General features: G+C 33.3%; 1 protein-coding gene across 4 annotated transcripts in view; it reads right to left on the minus strand.

Annotated features, from left to right (window-relative positions):
* Positions 1–21,746, minus strand: part of Lar (tyrosine-protein phosphatase Lar) — a 284,959-nt gene that overhangs the window by 74,468 nt on the left and 188,745 nt on the right. For all 4 annotated transcript variants that reach the window (XM_085188748.1, XM_085188747.1, XM_085188746.1 and 1 more), the window contains 2 exons: positions 19,520–19,651; positions 11,129–11,308 (listed from right to left, as the gene is read on the minus strand). In XM_085188748.1, the coding sequence (XP_085044874.1) occupies positions 11,129–11,308; positions 19,520–19,651 (312 nt within the window). The remainder of the gene's footprint in view (positions 1–11,128; positions 11,309–19,519; positions 19,652–21,746) is intronic.

A 21,746-nucleotide genomic window follows, 5' to 3' on the forward strand; every position in this document is an offset into this window, starting at 1 on the left:
AGAAATATTTTAAATATTTTTATAAAGACTTTCAAGCCTTTTCCCTCACACGGCAGGACAGGCAGAGAGCCTACTGAGACCTTGCGTGTTTTGTGGTATAACTCTGGGCATCGAAATCACAATTATTTCTTATAGGTTTCTTAGAGTTAACAGAAAGAGCCTGGTAACCTAGTTTTAAGACATTCTGTTCCCCTTTTTTGGCCAAATTTTTGAGGCATTGCGTGTTAAGTGGCGGAACTCAACGCCGTACTTTGTCTCTATACTAGAGCGAGGACATGAGAATATTAAACATCATTTCCCACCCCTTTATTTGAACCCGCAGCCGTTTACAATTGCATAGGTTTCTTACTACTAAATATTATTAAAATTAATAAAATACATAAAAACAATAATAATTATACACCATTAAATTAACCAAAAACATAGAAAACACTGTTCAAATCTATCATTCCCGTCGTTATAATTTTAAGAGATTAATTAACGTTCATACATAACGTTGAGTACGGAGCGTAATTCATTCCGTTTTATATTTCTCATTAACTGTTTGATAATAATACTTAACGTACAATGGATAATACAGATTTAATAATAAATTAATATGGTCGACCATGCGTCACAATTTATTTGTAATTGAAATTATTATAGCTATTTACTATTGTGTGATGTAATTGAGTATGGTTATGTAGAAAGGAGAAGGAGGTGATGTATCACTAGATTCTGTTTACTGCAAATCTTTGTGTTATAGTAGGAAGAAAGCGATAATAACATGACTGTAGGCGTGATGCCGTCGTAGTTCAGGTGCACAAGCCTGCGATTGTAAACGTGACGGTTGTGAGGTCGGTCCCCACTTGCAGGAATGAATTATTTTATTTTTTTCGCTTTGGTAACGGGGAAACAGCAGCGTTGATTCTAGCAATTTAATTCTTCTACTTTCTCACGAAGTCGGCGGAAAGTGGGTAAACAGAAATGTCTTAATGGCCACAGAGTGTCCTAACACTAGGTTCTCAATTCCCTCTGCCTAACCTGCTATATGAAGAATATGTAATGTCAATTTAAATGAATATACAAGGTAAAAAAATTGGACCTTAATAAGAGCCGAAAGCGGAGAACTGAGTCACTTACACTATCAAAATAAAAAAACTATGTTCAGTTTCATCAAAACATAAGGCTATTTGATAAAAATATTACCCCTTAATTAGCCAGTTAATTTATATATGCCGTTAGTTGTGCGAAACGTTAATTAGTACGAGAGAAAAAAGCAGATGACTTTATGAGAGACTTATAAGTAGATATGCGAGTTATTATGACTTTATAACGTCGACTGCTGGAACGCTCCTGGTTGAAAGTGCAGATGCGTGTTCATTTTTTTCTTTATTAAGTTATTTTTAAGTAGTTTTAGAAAAATATTTATTTTCGGAAACGAATAAAAAATTTAAAGTAGAGTAATAAGTATGAAATAACAATTAAAAATGTTGAAAAAATATTCTTTTAAGTTATTAAAATTTACATATAACTATATTTCTCCGTTTCCGTTGAGACTCTTACTTCCCACTTTACCACGAATTCTTGATCTCTTTTCTTCTTTCACTTTATAACCTTCACGGCTAAATATCCTCGCAAAATAAATTAAGTATTTCACCAGAATCACGTTATTGTTTTAAAAAATAGCACATTCACACAAAACCACAGCAGTGGCAAGTTAAAATATTTATTTTCATTGAATAAATCGTCACTTTAAATTCAAATGCAAGTGGTACATTTATTCAGTTATTTTCAATTCACATTTTGTATTCAATTTAAGAGATGATGTTGCGCATGCAATCGGAAAGCAATTTTGTGGCGGTCATATTTTATATACACGTAAATTGGGTTTATTGTGGGACGTGACGTACTTTCGAAAGGACGAATGTAGAAATATTCTTTATCTCGGCGTGCAGCACATTGTTTAAATTTTAAAAATGTCGCGGCCCGTCGGGACTCGTAAAATTGCCGATTCAAATTTGAAATAAGATAAGTATATAATGATGAATGAAATGAACTGAGTTTGAGATTTAATTTTCGAGATATTCCGTGTAGTGTGGCGGAATTTAACACCGCGCGTTCTTGTTGTTACTAGAAAGAGGAAATTTCTACTTATTCTCTCTAGTGGAAATTGAGCCAACAATCTCCGCGTTTACAGTGAGAGGCTGCGACGATAATACTTTAATACAATCACTATTTTCGATATTTTTCAAATAGAACTTAACCGTCACTCTGTGCTTCAAATTCCGCTTATTCAAAAGACATTGTGTTCGGAACATCTTAATCCTACTATTAAGTGCAATGGTTAGGGAACCAGATACGGGAAATCCCGTTGAATCACGAACTAACCTGAGAAGCATTAGAATCCATAGATGCACCCCGTAAGTGCATGTGTAGCCATAACATACAAATAATTGTTCCTATTGTGAACAATGTATTCAATATATATGTAGATTTTCTGAAGATCTCTAAGAAGCTTAGTCTAGAGTAAGCTACTCTTGCGTCCATTAACATTCCTATGTCAATAGTTAAGGCTTTCTAGGTTTTAGTTGATACTCTTATGGAATTATAGAGGAGAGAATAGAGAGAGAATTAGTCTGGGTAAATATATCAAAGCAGATTTCAAAACGTGAATAAGAAATGAAATCTATAACCTCAGTCAAAAATATCCGGGATCAAAGAAAGTTTCGTATAAAAATCCGACGGTTTCAGAACTGGGCTCTCTATATTTTGCATATGGGAGAGTTCTTGAAGTATGTTAAGAGATGCAACTTTAAAAGTTTGCTCCGAACGGGATCGATAACTTTCTTGTTCGTACAGTTTGCTCGCTACAAAGGCTGCGAGCGAGTGTGTTACTACAGTACTGTTGACTTGATCTTTTATATGGAAATCGCTTGCAACGCTAGGGAGTGAAGTGTCTAAATATTTGCTTACACTCTTTTTCCATAACAATATTTTTCCCATTTTTAACTTAAGTGTCTTTTGTTTGCGTTCGGCCAAATAACTTTATTGTACGTACGTTGTTTAGGGATGTTGTAAGAAAGATTTTAAATAAAAAATGCTTTAGACAGTTATATAAAAAACCGAGGGCGTATAAAATGTCTAATATTGTCGACTTTGATTATCTATTTATAAAAAGTATTTATTTCGTTTGAAATTAGATACTTCAGAACGTTACTGTATAAATACAAAGTGTAAACAAGTATACCTAGCCAATCAATATTGCGCTGGCATTCATTCCTATAGTAAAACAGAATGAATGATATATCACTATAGTGCTTGAAGACTATTCAGTGAGTAGCGTGAAGTATTATCTTTTTCCTGCTCAGGCAAGACATAACGCGGCGTTAAGTATCGACACAACAAGGGATGTCTCTAATTCGGCTGAAAAGCAGAAAAAGAAATATATATAGACATAATAAAATATTAAAATAATATTTTTTGTCATATAATACCTACTCGGACTTAATAAATGCAGGTAATCCTCCAAGTAGGTAAGAGAGGAGCTTAAGTAGAAAAATTTTAATCGCAAGCTTTTAAGCCGTCTATAAAGCGATCAAATTAGACTCGGAGCCAGCCAGCAGCTGGACTTACACTATCTCATAGTCTCCCAGAGACTCATAAGACCAAATTTACTGCCATTACCCGCAAAAGCTTCTCGAAAAAATATGGTGCCGTTTGAGCTAACGTAAGGGCTTAGTGAGTTATGAATGGCACAATGTTGAGGATGGGGCGGAGTTGTATTGAAAATAATACGATGCTTAGATTTTAAAGCATAGAATCAAACTATATAGACATTGAAGCCAGTCGTGGCGCAAGGCACAAGCGTGTGATTGTAAACGCGAAAGGTTGTGAGTTCAATTGCCACTCGAGGAAGTGAAATATTTAATATTTTTAATGGGCAGAAAGTGGGGAGCGGAGTTTCTAAACACAAAACTCCCTCTGCTTACACTGCTACAGCGTGAGGTTGATTATTAATAGATAAATATCTAAACGAAAAATATCAATACAATAACAATACAATATCGAAAAACGAAAAAACTTGTTAAAAAACTCGAACAAAACCTATCAATACTTAAGTCTACGAAAGAGCACATAAAGAACACTATCTAGCAAATAGAAATAGCAAAATCCAGTCAACTTTAGCACTACCACACCACAGCCACTATTTTAGCGTGGACTGCAGAATAATGTCGGTAGATATGAAACGTTGTAAAATTGAATTTACTTTTGGTCAGTTTTGGTCCACTTTGGCTCACACCGAAAGGTGGAGGGGGGGAATGGGTAGGTTTTGTTTCAAGTGGCCGCATTTATTCTCCCGGTGTCCGAGTCCTCTTTAATTATGGATAATTTATATTCAGATTAAAGCCAGGTGGGCGGGGCGTGGCGTCTACGGCTCTCTATTATACCGTACGTGACTCCAATATGCAGTTATTGGGATTTATGCGGGCTTCGGCTGGAATAGTTCGGCAGAAGTGTTTATTTGTATTCCGCTCCACACTTATAATGAGATTAATTAATGATGTTCGGATAATATGTTTTTGTTGAGTTCTGGCACTCAATACGCAATGCCTCGAAAATTCGGGGGATTGTAGGGAACCGAGTGTCTTAGCACTAGGTTTCCTCTGCCTATCAGCTAAATGCGGAATATAGTGTGAAAAAAAATTGATTGTTGTTAATGGGATTTCGGTTTTACAGAACATTAGATCATTGGCCTTGCCGGTCACATTGCTTGAAGCGGCAATTTGCATTTTGATTAGCGTTGGCTTTAATCTTTTTTCTTGTATAATAAGTATCAATTATATAGTTGGCGCGGCGTTAAGTTAGCCACGCAATGTCCCCCGAATTCAGCGGAAAATAGGGAACGAGTGTCTTAACACTAGTTTCCCTCAACTTACCTTAATTTCTAAATAATACAGTTTTTTTTAATTATGTCAATATTCGGTTTCATAATATACTTATTGTAAGACATTACGCAATATGCTTTAATATAAAGTTTTAAAACTAGGTATGTAGTAAATTAAATATCGGTAACAAATGTATATTCTTATTAAGAAAAAAAAACACAAATTTTACTTAATAAGAAATAGCAATCGATTTAAAAAGGCCATCCTTGTATTCAAACTCATTTTTAGATTTCTAGAGATCCGATAAGAAAAATGTATTCTGAGATCGTATTTCTGGATTTAAAAGCTCGCATGATAATGTAGCCTTCGGGTGAAAATGGCTGAGCTAAAATCGGGTGCGCATTAAAAGTTTTCTAGTAAACCCATAGTTTTCAATTTATTAAGTATTCTGAGGTAAGTGAAGTTGCAAGCGGGCTTGCTTCTCTGTGAACAATGCTACGCAATCTTTTAAACTTTAAAATTTTAAGCTTTAAATGGTCAAATTATAGGTCGTCGTGGACTGGGACACAAAATGTGACTGTAAACGCTAGAGGTTATGAGTTTGATTCTTACTCGGGGGAATTATTTATTATTTATTTATTATTCATATTTTCATTTCTTCGCTCTTCCGCCGAATTTCGAATTCCGCCATTCATTTCGCAATGCCTCGACAATTCTCCGGAAAGTGGGGAACAGATTGTGTTAACACTAGGTTCCCTCCTTGCTATATGCGGGATGCAGCGTGAAGTTGTAATGGTCAAATTATTTCTGACCAAGTTGTTTCTATTACTGTGCATCTTTATAAACATTAGGTGTAATACTTAATGTGGCACTGCATTTGAAATATTTCTCACAGTGCTGCACTTGAAGCATTCATTCAAAATTATATCACAATTAATAATGTCTTCTTAAATAAAAAAAAAAACTAAATGCGGCGATGTGTTCCGCCAACACGCAACACCTCCCAAATAGGAGTTAACTTTCACATACACATATTTGGAATGGAATTAAAAAAAGAAGTTAAATTCAGTTTGCTTAATCCCAGTTTAAGCAAAAATACTAAGGTACTACAAAACTACTACAAAATTCTACTTAATAGTAGTACTAGCACGGATTTACCCAACATAAAAAAAATCTTATTTACCACTATAGTATACCACTGTATAGTGTGTACTGAGCATCTAACAGCCTAGTTATTAGGTCACGTAGATTACCTGCTCCAGTTCGGTCGCCTTCGATATAATTAGAGGCGGTAAATATCATGCTTGGAATTCCAAAATCGATATTAATCACGTATAATAATATGAATTTCCTATTTGCTGTTACAGAGCAGATTGCAGGTTGTTGTAAGAAGTACTTAAGCAGTAATTTCAAAATGAATTTTATGCATTACTTAACTAATAAATATAATGAAATCTTTTACATAGATTTGACACCAGAGAAACCTAAAGATGTATCATTCGGTGTCCATTGCGTAAAGAGTAGACATTAAAACCACATTAAGATCAAAGATTTTTTTCTATCATAAAGTTCAAAGCACTAACGTTTGGGTCTGTATTATATTTTTGTTAAAAAAGAAGTGAAGAATCTCTACCGAAAAACACGAAAAAAGCTTTAATATATTTTTATTTTTATTTGTAAATTACAAAGTAAATTTCCTATTGTATAATGTCATACAATTAAGCCAATCAAGTCAACTGACACTCCACTTAACCTATATTCTGTTTAACGCCTCTTGATGCAACCAATCGAAGTTGTAGTGTAAAACTTATGAGATCGAAACTTAGTTTCCAACTCAAAGGCAAAGAGAAAATTTAATTTTAACAATATGATCAGTATACGCATATGTATTTGAGTAAATAAAATTTACATATTACATTACTATGACATTTATATTTACCACGATATAATATTGTATGGGATGAAGAATTTTGCAAGATTTAAAATTTATTTTCTAAAATGTTGATAAATAATAATTCATTTCACCCGAGTGAGAATCAAACAGACGACCGTCTGTCCGTTTACAGAGACACGCTTGTGCCACTGTTTTTATAATAAGTAATTGAAATATACAATATTCTATATAAATATTTGAATAAGAATTCTTACATAAAATAATACTACCTATATGAGAAATAAACAGCAAATTATATTCATGAGAACAAAACTGTAATTATTAATAAACTGAAATTAGGTAGGCACACCCAACTTCAGCAACAGCATATGCGTGTGTCGTACAAAATCGATAAATTAAGTTAAGCCCGTGTTACTTAACCGAAGAATTTAATAGAAACACTACAATATAACACAAGTAGGTTACTCACAATCAATGCTGTGAGTGAGTCTCGAGCTCTACAAAGGTTTAAACTCAATTTGCTCCCTTTAACCGTAACATGCTGTAATGTAATTTTGAAGAAATAAACTACTCGTAGTATTCCTTGTTTATAAGAAAACGATTGGAAATCTTAGAAAGTACATGTGTGTTTCTTTAAGTGAGTGAAAGTAATTGTGTCGTTTTTTTTCTTTTTATACCAGAAGTCAGAACAGAACATCTATTTTGAGGCAAACAACAAACAAATTTACATCCTTAAAATCACATACATATATCTATTTTGTATTCTCTATTAATCAATAATCTTTGAAAATCAACATTGAATTATCATCACCCAAATACCCAATGTCAGACATACGTAGACATATTTGATTAATATATCGGTTATGCCTGCCTTATAACACAAGTTACACATCTTGATTGCTGTTTAGACATCTGGTTCAACAGGCTCTAACTTTCAATTACAATTGTCGCCGTTGCCGAGCGAGTAGTGTCTGGTACAACGGTATTTGTATGTAATAACATTTCTGTGTTAAACTTGTGTAACGCTGATTAGGTGTATCATTTAAAACTTCGTGCATTACTACTTAAGGGATTCAAATCTTACGTTTTTATTTTTATTAATAAAACAAATGTTGCTAATTAAATTTGCTAGTTAAAAAAGATTCACATTACTAATTTTAAGGATACGTATATAATTTTTTTTTTCAGCTTGACTCGGTTGACTTTTAAGAATACAGTATCCATGATACTGGAGGAAGCTCAGTAAAACGTATGAGAACTCCGGGAAGGAGAACATGAATAAAGAGATTGATGACAGTGGACGGCGCAAAAGAGGTAGGTATGCAAAGTCCGTAGCTTTTGGCGTTCCGTACTCCTGTTACACGCTTTAGCGTGGAAAAAAATAAAGTTAAATTTACATAAAGATACAAATAGTCCAGAGTTTATTTCGATTGGCATATTTATTTATTGCCGATATTTATCCTTTGATTTTGGCCATATTTTATTCCTGTGTAAAATGTAACGTGCATTTTTAAACAGTTCTATTTATTTTTTTAAGCTCAATAAGATATTTTAAATATATTAGTAAAATAAAAGTAATGCCTCAACAAAAATAACTGTAAAATCATCCCTACAAGTATATAAAGGTCAAACAAAACGTATAAAGTAAATACATGTATAAAACAATAGAATTCAATAGCTCGAAGGTAGTAACTTTATTATTTTCTAAGTTTCCAAGAAACACAAACTGAATCTAATGTAACTTCAAAGGTATGTGTAATATACCTTTCAAGTTATAATAAAATGATAGAATGGAAGTGAGAACATTGTTCTGTTGTATTAGACAAGTTATTCCTAGATTTTATACAGAATTTCATTAAAACATTTATATGTAATATAAAATCCTGCCGCCAATCCTTTTCGTAGCAAAGATGTTATGTTATGATTTCCATTAAATGTTTATGTAGAAATTATAATTGAGAAATGATATTTGACATTAGGTACCATTATAAAATTAATATTCATGTATGTAGTTTCACGCTCACACGTAGCAGGATGGGCAGAGAGATCCTGGGAAACTAGTATTAAGAAACTCTTTTCCATTAAGATATTTACGTCTATTTTCTACCAAATTTTCGAGGCATTGCATTTTTAGTGGCGAAAATCAACGCCGCGTTTTCCTCACGTTACCAGAGCGAAGAAATGAAAATATTAAACATTACATTCCACCGAGTGAGGATCGAACCCACAACCATCGCGTTCACAGTCACACCCTTGCACCTAAAATTAGAAGATATTGAGATATTTATATCACTAATTCAATTTCAATAAACAAACAAAAATTTGGTCTCACCACCAATCCAAATAAAACCCAACTTGTAAAGCCAAACAGACACATATTATCACTAATAAACTCCACGAAACAATAAACTCATTAAACACGAGAAGCTCCAAAAACGAACAAACAAGCGGCATAACCGAGTAGCTTCGCAATTAACCTCTTAAATTTCTTGCGTTCCCGAGATACACCGCAGTGGCAGCAACAATCGTAATTTCACTACAATGTATGCAAGCAGTGTGTCGCCAGCAGCTAAATTATGACATAATTATAGCGATTTAATCGTTCTACAGTCACGAAGGTTCCGTCTTCGTATTTTAATGTAATTATTTACTTTGTTAGCCGATCTGTGCTGGTTTTTGATTTTAATGTTTTTGAGATGTAACCGGGTGTTGTTTTATTTATATTTTAATCATAATTTATATTTAAATTATAAGCGGCGTTGAGTACCATAAATAAAGAATACTACCATATGCCCATTTCTATCGTTAACATTAGTTTATTTAACTCTATTAATATACATACATACATCAGTCATAAAGAAAAAGAAAGAATAAACATTACAAATACACCTCTAAATAAACTCCTATAATACAATATGCGATGATCACTTAGAAAATTGTCGTAGCATTTTCTTCATATCATTCCTTGCAATTTAGGAGTGTCGTTATCGGTTACACGTCGTCCGAGATTGGTTTTAACGCTTATTTATTGAAAGGCTGTCTCCTTTCAAATTACTGTAGGGATCACGGTGTCACCACGGCTTGTTTTATGCGGTCAATGGTCGTTACTTTTATTCAGTGCACTTAAGTGTACTTCCCTTGCGAGGGTCTTGTTTCTTGACATATTGATTTTGTGGAAGTAGCTCTCACGATGAAGCTATTATAGCACGGATTTCTGATTAAGTGAAGTGCTATGGTAGCAGGATCTATCCCATTTTGTGTGGTGTTTATATTCAAATCAATTACTCCGAAATTTTTTATTCATTAATATTTTTTTGTTCCGACAACATGTGAAGTACAATTGCAAATGCAAATAAAAGTTTGTATTTATTCTATATCTATATATTTTTACTTTTCGGACATTTTCGTTAATTTGTATTGTAAGTTCTCATTTCGTGCCAAATTTCATGACTCCCGACGGTCCACGGGAAGTACATTATAGGTTTTAATTACGCGAATTTCATACAAAATGCAGCAAAATCGATGTGCATAAATGCTCACATTCATTGAATATATTAATTTCAGTTAGATAGCTCCAATTTGCAGATAAATTCAATAGCCGGACAAACCGACAACAAAGTGATGCTATAAGTGAGTCTTTTTTCTTTTTGAGGAACGGAACCCTAAAAAAGCAGTTCTAGTTAGGGTTGCCGATACGATTACATTTTCTACGCGATGAATCGACGCTGACGAAGCTTCGTCAGATAAGAGTTGATAACTAAGTTACTTGTACACATACGAGAGAAATATGTGATTTGTGATACTAATTTGGTGCTTTGTGTTCACTTTATGAAACACGCATTGCGAATACTGTGTATTTTACAAATTATACTTGTATTATAGAAATATGTATGTGTATTTATTAAAAGATATGTTTATTTTCTCCTTATTTAAATTGAGAGCGTGGATAGTGTTATTTATTATTAGTTAATTAAACTTCAATAATTTTATCTTCATAAACACATATAACTCTGACATGACTATTATTTTCACATTTTATTAGGTTCACGCTATATCCCGTAAATAGCAGGGTAGGCAGAGAATACCTAGTGTTAAGACACTCCGTTCCCATTAATAAACTTCCGTTTTCCATTTTCCGCTGAATTCTGAACGATGTTATCACGTTTAAAGGCGTACACTTGTACCCCTGCGCAACCTCTGGCCACATATTATAGTTTATAAATAATTAAAAACTATTCATATAATATTCACTTAAACGTCTGACGTTTAAGTTATACTTAATTTAACGCTCCAAAGAGCTATAACCAACAACAAAAATTGACAACACCAATACAAACAAAACAACAAAAATCCATACAAAACCTACCTTCAAACACGGTCAGGGTAGCCACGGCGGTCACCGCGTCACCCACTCCGTTCTCCGCCACGCATTCGTAGGTCGCGTCGTCGCGTTGCGCCCGCACCGGCTCGATACGCAGAACTGCTCCGTTCGCGTTGGGCCCGGCCGCCGAGTCCATGCCTGACACTTGGTACCTTGACTGCATGCCTATGATAAATAAATGAAACTTTTTAATATTAACTCTTTCAGTTACTCCTCTGTATTAATAATAATAATCGCAATTAATAAACTGGTTGTCTGCAAAGTTTTTTTTTTAGGCTTAGGCCGATCGTGCCACTCTGTCCTTTGTTCGGCGCTCTCGCTTGCACGCTCGGCTCAAGCGGAACGTGACAATGAATCATGCTTTTTCGTGCGAACGATGTTATCACGTAAAAAAAGATATTGAAAGCCACAGACTTTTGAGAAATAAAGTAGTTAATTAATAAGTAAATAAGCGATATAAATAGTAAAAGCATTTTACAACATTTTTATGAAAGCATCTATCCTTTACGTAGACACAGAAACTATACATGTGGCGCACTGCCAAATTGTACAGATTGGAAGAGTTAACCCCATTAAAATGTAATCTTTTAAGTCTTCTTGAACTTTTAAAATAATAAAACATGTATTTATTTATTTTTTCACCTACCATTTTTTCACACCAACTAAAAAAAATACAATAATTTTAAAAAGAACAGTCTATAGGTCCGTGGTGAATAACAAAATGAATAAAACAGCTTAAACTAAATAAAATGTGAACAGGAAATATAAAAAAATACTTTTATTTCTTTGTCTATACCGAAACACATTTATAAAAATAAAAGTAAAAAAAAAGAAACAAAAAAACTAAGGCAAAAAAGTATAGTAAAAAAATGCTCAATATGTTTTTGGGGTCAAAGTGAATCGAGAGCGGGTCGCTGGTATTATTATAATTTTATAATATCATAAATATGAATTTAACTTTATCCACGTTCACTGGATAGCCATGAATTTTGTATGGCAAATTTATTGGTTTACGCACTGCCTTTAAACGAAGACAGTGTAGATATAAAGACCTCGAACTCTTTCTTTACTTCAAAAATATTCAGCAAAATGGTGTTGATCATCATATTTTGTAAAATAACCTACATACCTAAAATAAGTGTTTAAAAGTACTTTGGTCAATACTATAGTGCTAAGACACACTGTTCTCTACTCTCCGCCCCAATTTTCGACCTTGCGTGTTAAGTGGTGGAACTCAATGGCTCTACCAGACCGAAGAAATTAAAATAATTCATTTCCCTGTGTGCGTGGTTACAACACTCCACGATGGAGAAAAGTAAAATATTTTATTTACATAATAAATATTAAGATTCACATAAATCAAATCAAAATCAAATAAACTTCACGTCATATCCCGCACACAGCAAAGTAGGCAGAGAGCACATAGTGTTAAGACACTCCGTTCCCCACTACATTTACATTAGTAAGTAAAATTATACGATGTAAAATCATTTGGTGTATCGAAACGAATATAATATCATATGCGCAGTATAATACATGTATTCAAATTAATTAACTATCTAATTGATTAGCTCCCCTTTGATTATTGCCTAATTAATTAACATTAATGGTTACTATCGCGAACAGTGAAATGCCGTTGAGAGTCGATAGAGAACTTCATTTACAACAAAGTAATTAATGTAATTGGAAAATATAATAGCTGCTGGTGCATTTAAATAAAAAATTTATATGTAGATTAAATATATATTTAGTATATTATCTATATATATAAAAGGACTTGTCCTCACTGACTGAGGTAAGACGCGCGCACAGCCGTAATCGCTGATGGTAGAAACGTTAAATTTGGACAAAAGTTTACTTTCGTAATCTGGACATTCACTAAGAAGGGATTTTGAAAAATTTTAACCCTTAAGAGGTGAAATAGGGGTTCAAAGTTTGTATGGAAAAAAATTTAAATCGTCACTGATTTTTATAAAATTTTAAATTTAGATTTTTAAAAGTATTTAATTGAACACGTATTTCATCGTTTTCTAGAATTCTCCCCCTAAGGGAGCAAATAAGGGGGTTGAAAGTTTGTATAGATTTTTTTTAAATCGTCACCAATTTTTATAAAATTTGAAATCCAGACTCTTAAACGTATATAATTCAACACCTTTCATGGTTTTCTAGAATTGACCCCCTAAGGGTGCAAATAAGGGGTTGAAATTTTGTATGGGAAAATTCTTAAATCGCCACCGATTTTTATAAAATTTGATATTTAGACTCTTAAAAATATTTAATTGAACATATGTTTCATGGTTTTCTAGAATTCACCCCCTAAGGGTGCAAATAAGGGGTTGAAAGTTTGTATGGAAAAATCTTTAAATCGCCACCGATTTTTATAAAATTTGAAAGTTAGACTCCTAAAAATATTTAATTGAATACATGTTTCATGGGTTATCAGAATTCACCCTTAGATAGAGTGTATTTAGGTAGCGGCATACAGCGTGACGCTAAAATACTGAAATGTGACGACTGTCATTCGAAATCTCATAAGTTTAAGTTTAAATAGTTATTTTCCTGACGCTTTTTTGTTTATATTAGTAATTTTATATGTAAGTACTTATTTTTGTAGACTATTTATAGTAAACTATCTCACACTAGAAAGAAATCAATATGAACCGCGGCACATTTTAAGCTAGCCAAACACATTTTAAAATAATGACAATAACTGAGCTGCCAAAAAGGTTCCATTTTAAGCTGTATATACTTTTCTATTTTCATTTGGTTGTGAATAAAAATTAAGCTATAAGTGAATCCACTAACCAATAAGGTATATGTTATACGTGGTCGTTGTAAAAACGATGAAACACTAACGTTGTTCTAATTTTATGCAAGTTTCGAACCGATATCAGAAATAGAGTTTCCATTTTATTTTAGTTTTAACTCTAAAAGCTAATAAATAAAACTAATTGACCCGTGAACATTTTACATTTCAATTTAGTTTTACTACATGTTAGTTGTATTTATTTCACGCTAACATCAAACATTCAACATGTGTATTTAAAAATAAATAATTTCATTTGTATAGTAACTATAAAATCATTGTTATTGTTACATATATCAATTTTAACTAGGGAAAGATAGTGTTACAACGGTAACTTATCAATCTACCCTACTATAGAAGAAAAACCTGCAAAATATAATAATAAGAATCATCACAGATGCTTTCTAGGTACAGTTATGAACTATATGCATACGGGTACACTTCCGTCTTACCTACTTGGCACAATTTAGGAGATGCGTAAAGACAAATTATAAGAATATAGAATAAACACAAAACAGAGAAAAGTGAAACTTAATAAAAAAAATAAGGTTTTTCTATTACATTACAAAATTTCAACAGTAATAAACACAATGCAATTTGCTAACATCAAAAATTTAATTGAAGCACTATTTCCCATGAATAATAATTTTTATTCGACATTTATTAAATCTTATAACACCAGATATAATGTCCGCGATTCATTGCAGAGCGTAGTTTGCATTTTCCAACAAGAAATGGTAAAAAAGACCAAGAATCGTGCAGCTCCTTGTTCCCTTATAAATAGGATGAATAAAGTTGAAGTTCCACCGTAGAAATAGTAAAAGTTTGTTGGCGCGATACAAACTGGTGTAGGACAGAGCTAAATCGCCACTCGTAGTAAGTGCCACAGAAATGTATTTCAACAACAAGTGAGAATAATCGTTGTCTTTCTACAATCTCTCCTTTAGAAGATAATGCTTTACACTTGGCTTGCCGTATTGTTCTTTGTTCGGGGACGGCGGACGCAGTTGTACGAAACAGATGTGCAATTTTATATAAAATTTTGATATTTTATATAATCTACATGTAATGCTTTCGTAATAACCGTACAAACAAAAATGTAGCGAAATGTGGACGTATAATTTAATGTAGTGTAGCGCTTGGCCTTTTTAAACAAGGAGCTCGAGTTCAAAGATGCTATAGGTACATATGTCATATTTTATGTTTCTAATAGATTAACGCTGTATATCACGTTATTAGAAGGTACACAGAAGGAACTGTGTCAAGACACTCAGCTCTCTACTTTTTGCTCAATTTTCGAGACTTGGTGTGTTCCGTGGTGGGCGGAAACGGCTCGGACTTGACCGGTTCTTTTTCATATTATTACAATAAATATGGAAATATATTTAGATAATATACGTATGTTAAAAATCTAATAAATGGGATCAAATAATGGCGTTCGTTCACACGTCGCTTTTTTATTCATATTGCGTGAGATGGAAGGTTTTATCATTTATAATGTTCTTATTTGTACGTACAGTTCAATAGTAACAAAACAATGTTTTTATGAAATTCAATATGAGGCGCTGTATGAAAGGCATTCATTTCTTTTTTCGTTTATTGTACATTTATTTTGCTTATTTTAGAGTTCCGCCACTCAGCCTCTAGATTCCCTATGCGTACCTTGTTATACCAGAGAAAAAAAAAATTAGAATATAAATGATAGTTTCTTTAGATACGCAGTTTTTTCGTCTCTTATCTTATATCTTTTGAAGGATAAGTATATGTACATAATTATGAAAACATATTATTATTATCATATTATTGCATTGTCACTAGTGTTTCAAAGTATGTCAAAAACACGTTCAAAGTACATAATGTTCCAAGAAAATTAAGGCAGTAGCGTACGTCACACATACATACATAAGTCATGGTAGTAATAATTATAAAAGCTATTAAGGCGAGTAGTTTTATTTATTGCTCCATTTAAGTCATACGTGGTATTCCTTAGATTAATTATCACAGTCCTAATATATATTGCTGGAGATCTTATTGTTGTTTCTTATCTCAAATATGTTACGTTTGTTATATATAAATTATTAGAACATTCATGAAATTACAAAGATAAACGTTTATAATATTTAACATTGTTATTTCTTCGATCTGGCTTAGAGGCAAAATACGTTACGTTGAGTTCTGACATTAGTGTTTAGACACGCAGTGCCTCCAGAATTCGACGGAAAGTGCTAAATGGAAGTGTCTTAATGAATGGATGACGGAATGTTAAGACACTTGGTTCCCAGGTTCCCTCTGCCACCCAGCTATGTACGTCTCTGACTTTCCGCAGAATTATCGAGGCGTATTGAGTGGCGGAAATCAACGCCGTTTCTCATATAAAAACACTGATACATCGTATCGTCTAGTCATTATACAAAATAACCTATTAACATGCATAATGCATATACGTGCTTGGCCAATATACAATCTCATTAGAGCATCCGCCACATCCTTGCACGACGTACCTACTAGTTTTATACGAACCGCTTTTTACTTCACCCCAGAGTCGAGGCAACAATTTATTTAACCAACATAACCAGGATTTATTCATTCCGACGATAAAAATATGTTAATTTCCAGGCATAATGCATATTCTGGAGTTCCATTTTATTTCAACGGTTATTATCTTGCTTCGGGAATAAAAACAAAGGTTCCGTTCTGTGTACTTAATAAAACTTTTCATTCCGCTTTGAGAAATCGTTTAATATTATTTAAACAATAGAAGGACTTACCTAAATGTTAGAGCTTCTTCCTTTTTCAAATGAAATATAGGTATTTTTAGGCTAGTTTTTTATATAAAATAATATTTTTTGTAAAAAAATAAAGAAAAAAGGCTATTTCTAGAATAGCTTAATCTTATTCTCAAATTTATCGTTCTTTAAGTGTTAGAAATTAAGAATAATTTAGTTTTACTATATTCAACTTTTAACTATACAATCTTCCGAATTAGATTAACTGAAAGTCTATGTAGTAACAGTAGCAGTAATAATATGAAGCAGCAAGCATAGAACCATGAAAAACATAAACTAACGAATATAACGTAACAAGAAGAAGAAGGTATTAATAAAGGCGAAGCAATAATATGGGGTATATGGAACAAATAGAATTATTGGAAAACAATATTAAACATAATAATTATGTTTGTAAGAATTGGAGGAAGTTCGGAGCCATCTGGTGTGTATGGGATAGAGCAACGTACGAGTAGGTATGTTTATTTTATACATATATACTTTTTTACCGTATTTTACTTTTTATTTCTTAATTAGGAAAATTGAAATTTCTTAATTTCTTGGTTCTCTTTACATAAGCAGTGAAGATGATAATGAAATAAAATAATAAATCTTGAGCTATCAGATAAGAAACAATAAAAACATAACAGCAGGTATTTACAGGCGTAATTTTACACCTTTTATTAACTTTTATTAACAGAAAGATATAAATCCATTGAAATTTATTAGTATCAGTAATATTTCTATAAATATTTTAAAATATGTGCCCAATGTAAGACATACTTCGGCATAGTCAATAATACATATGGACAAAGTTATGATAAGGAGAGATCTAATAAATCTTCATAAAGTTTACGTCAATTCGTATGAGAAAACTTTTAGAATATTCGAAAGAATCATGCGTACATATCTATACCTACATGTATGGATAATAATTATATTGATTTATGAAGAATAAAAAGAATAATCCATACCTATATTATAAATTCGAAAGTAACTCTGTCTGTCTGTCTGTCTGTCTTTTACGCAATCAGGGCCAAACCGCTAATTTAATTGTGATAAAATACTCATATAGAAATACTTGAGGGTCTCGGGGTGAACATAGGATACTTTTTTTTCTCATATTTGTAATATGTTCGATATATACCAATATATTAAAATATTTATTAATTTGACATGCAATTTATTCCGTCATGTTTATAACAACCGACCGTTGCTAAGCAACGATTTGCAAAGTTTGTTGATAGAAAACGTCACCCAAAATGAGCTTGCTTAACGCATCTCTCTATTGAAAACTGAAAATAATTTCATAAATATATTTAATAAATATTCGTATAGTTCATGCGGGCGTAGCCGCGTTCGGGTCCACTAGTTTTTGTTATAAAAATGAAAATATGTTGTAAATCTAAAGTAAATCGCATATCGAATGATTCTATAAATGGCAATTTAGTTTTGTGTCAACTTATACCCTCTTTGACAGATGAAAAATTGGTATTATGATTGAGGAATTCTAAATCAGATGTATATGCAAACGTGTGTTTCTATATTTAGAATTACATGTCAGTAAAGTATGATATAATATACAAAATTTTTATTTATTCATAAATAGAGGCCACCGATGGTCTAAGAGAAATAAAAATAAATGTGTAAGTAACCTGTTTATTTCATTTTTAAATATAAATCACAAGTTATATAGATATAAAAAGAAAAAGACATGTGTACACATAGGAACAATATCTTTAAATTCAACCTTAATTTGATTATATTGCTTATTTCACGTGGCAGCCTTAACGCAACTCGCAACGCTAGTGCGGAAGTGGGTCTACTCAGGCCTAATAATTAATTCATACAATTTCCACTCCGCGGCTCTCATATAAATCTTCCCTCCCATTCGTATCACTATCCGAATGTTTTCCTGTCACACTTATCTGAGTCAGAGTCACGATTTGATAGATGATGGCGACGACAGATAACAAATGTACATATATGGGCGAATATAAATAAAAATAAAAACTGAAAAATTGAACTTGGAAATCTACTTTAAAAAAATCTGTCATTTCATATAAAAAAGTACCTACGATATAGGTATTTATATTTGCCCTACAAATAAATTTAAATTATAATTATTTCAATAGCTATAGTTTACGCCATTCTTATTAAAAAAAACGTATATAAATAACGTACGCACAAATCCAGATCAGGATACTAAACCAAAAAATATATATCATAAAGCTGATAAAACTTGGAATGCGAGGTGTGATCGTGATCCTCATTCTTTCCGCCGCCGTCCTCTGGATATGATTGATAACGTAACATATTTCACGGCGGGCGTTGAAACTATTTAGAGGGGGCATGAATGGCTTTATGGGTAGGGTTCCTCGCGTGCGCGGCCGCGGCTATACGTTTTTCCAGCTCATTGCTCCGGGCTTATAGACGTCATTACCGGTTCACATATTTATAGTCTAAAAATCCATTTTTACATTTCAATCACGAACAAAATGGCCGGGATCAATGGGCTGTGTTTTTTTGTTGGCCATTTGACATATGTGCCTTAGCCACGTAGCTATTGCATATTTTATCATTTAGGGTAGCTTGTAACTCAGTTTCGTCCGTGTATAAAATTACCTTTTTTTTCTTATATTTGGAATTCCTTCCGAATTTGAGACATTGCGTACAAGCGGAACTCAAAACTTCTCTTTTTCCATAGTGTTGAATGAAGGTAAATAATAAATATAATCATTCTCCTTAGTGAAGATCATGATCTACGATTGGTCTACAATGTCCTTATTTTAAAACTTTACTTACTAGAAACACGTTTTCCGTTCTTCCGCCACTGAATGTTAGGTATGGGGTCGCCCCTAGCTGCGCAGTAGAAGGCGGCGATTCCGTTTGCACGTACTTGCAGGTTGCGTGGCCGGATCGTGATCTCGGGCGGATCTGTGTACAGAAAAAAATAATAATTAGTCACTCGTAAGGAATCATTAAAGTTCACTCTCTAAAAATCTTTCATAATTGTAGAATAAACAATAAATTATCTTTATTATCACTTTACTCATAAACGCTTCATGTTTAAATAGGTAAATTTTTAGATCCCTTGTTAGGATTAATCTCTTAACCACGGGTACCTACTTGTTACCACAAAGTCCATTTAGACTCAATTTTCTACTATGAATAAATTAAGATTTTCTCAAGACCCTCCCCAACAAAATTACTTGAGCCGTAAACGAAATTCGAGTAGGTACCTACTTCAGTACCTCATACATACTATACTTTCCTCACAGTTTGCAAAATCTTTAAAATTCTTACTCGAGAACTCATCTTGCGAGGTGCAGTAAACTCGAACGGAACTTCGAATGAGGAGCGAGAGAAATTTAACGACAGAATTGTTTTCATGTATTACGACTGAAAGCGCGGCACTCTGAGCTACTTACTTACTTATAGTGAAATTAATTATATTATGTCGAAAAAACGTTTACAGAGGCACGAAACAATTATAGTCGCGAAGACATGTGAATTTTCGACTCCCGGAGCGAATCCCGGCGCCAAGCGAACCAGAACAAAACTGTCTATTGGGACTCCAGATAGAACATTGGACGCGAGCCGCGAGGGGCGTTTGACTCCTGAACTAGAAAATGAAATCCCATTTAGTTCTCTATACGTATCCGAAACTCCCCGGGGCGGCGATCGCCAATCAAAGTGACATTAATAAACGAACGCCCGATCCCTATTTTTGGAGGATACGCCACACACGGATAAAATATTCATGTCCGGCCACCGCAGAGACTGTTGCGGGATTAGAAATATTAAAAAAAATTGGATCAACTTTGAGCTCGCATACAAAACAATCATATAGCTACATAACGGTCCCCCGGCTCGAATGAAACGCCATTTATATTGGTGGCGACGTCACGGCGCGGACTTAACGACTGCTACTCGACGACCAATTACAAGTCGTTGATAGCGATCTCGTTAACTATTCGGATTGTCAGAGCTCAAACATGTGCTTTTATACGAGGAGCGAGGGCGCCGGCAACATACATGTTTGACAGATTATGTTGATTCCTCAACGGACGAGGATGAGGGCGAGGTGAATGGTCACGTATTATATGTACGCGGGATTGAAACTGGCGTCAGGACGTGCCGACACACGAATACAAAAAAGTTTGTTATTTTTTACGTCATTCGCGCCAACCAAGCTAGATTAAATTACGCGGAGGCTAGACGTCGCTGTTTTCGAAATTAAATTGGTTCATGGATTCCGCATTTCGCTCGACGCTCCTGAAGCATGAGTCGGCACTTTCCCCCTGTTTACTTCTTTTTGACTCACCGAAAAATTCAAAATTGAATTTAGCATACATAAGTTTTAGCGTAAGAGTGTATGTACTGATAACATAAAACACTTACTTGGCTCGTTTCACGAATAATATATTTTTTATTTTATACGAATATTAGAAAGCGAGACATAAGTTAATAACGAAACGGTAGAAATATTGAACTATGCTAAGGCCCCCATAACAGAGCAGTAAGGGGTCAGTGGGTCAGTTTGTGGCTATTATCTTGCCACTTTTTTCTTAAAGCCAAATAGGTCGGTAATTGCCTTAACGATTATAGCCTTTCCGCAGCGACTCCTAACTTCTTATCTGCGTGTTGCCTTAGAACGAGAAAAAAACGTTAAAAAATTGTATGTTGGACTTTGAATCCACTTTTACCTTTTGCAGCCATGGCTTTTAGTAGTAAAACGTTCAAATCTACATAATTTATATTTCAGTTGCAGTTCTTTATTCTTCTTTTACTGTACTTCAAACATTAAAACTTTATAAAAATGTATATATAAATAATATAATTTTAAACACGTAATAATGAACCAGGTACTTAACTCTCTCATTTGAAAATTAAAATTTATGAGTACGATTACATGTCAATCAAATATTAACAACCATTTTTAAAAGCTAATTAATAATATAGCGGATAAGTCAGATGTAAGTATAAAATATTACAACAGGTATATTTAAATATTAGTAACGTTGCATGA

Source organism: Heliconius melpomene, chromosome 7, assembly GCF_056956725.1.
Source record: "Heliconius melpomene rosina isolate 202511_hmr_F chromosome 7, ASM5695672v1, whole genome shotgun sequence".
NCBI lineage: Eukaryota > Metazoa > Arthropoda > Insecta > Lepidoptera > Nymphalidae > Heliconius > Heliconius melpomene.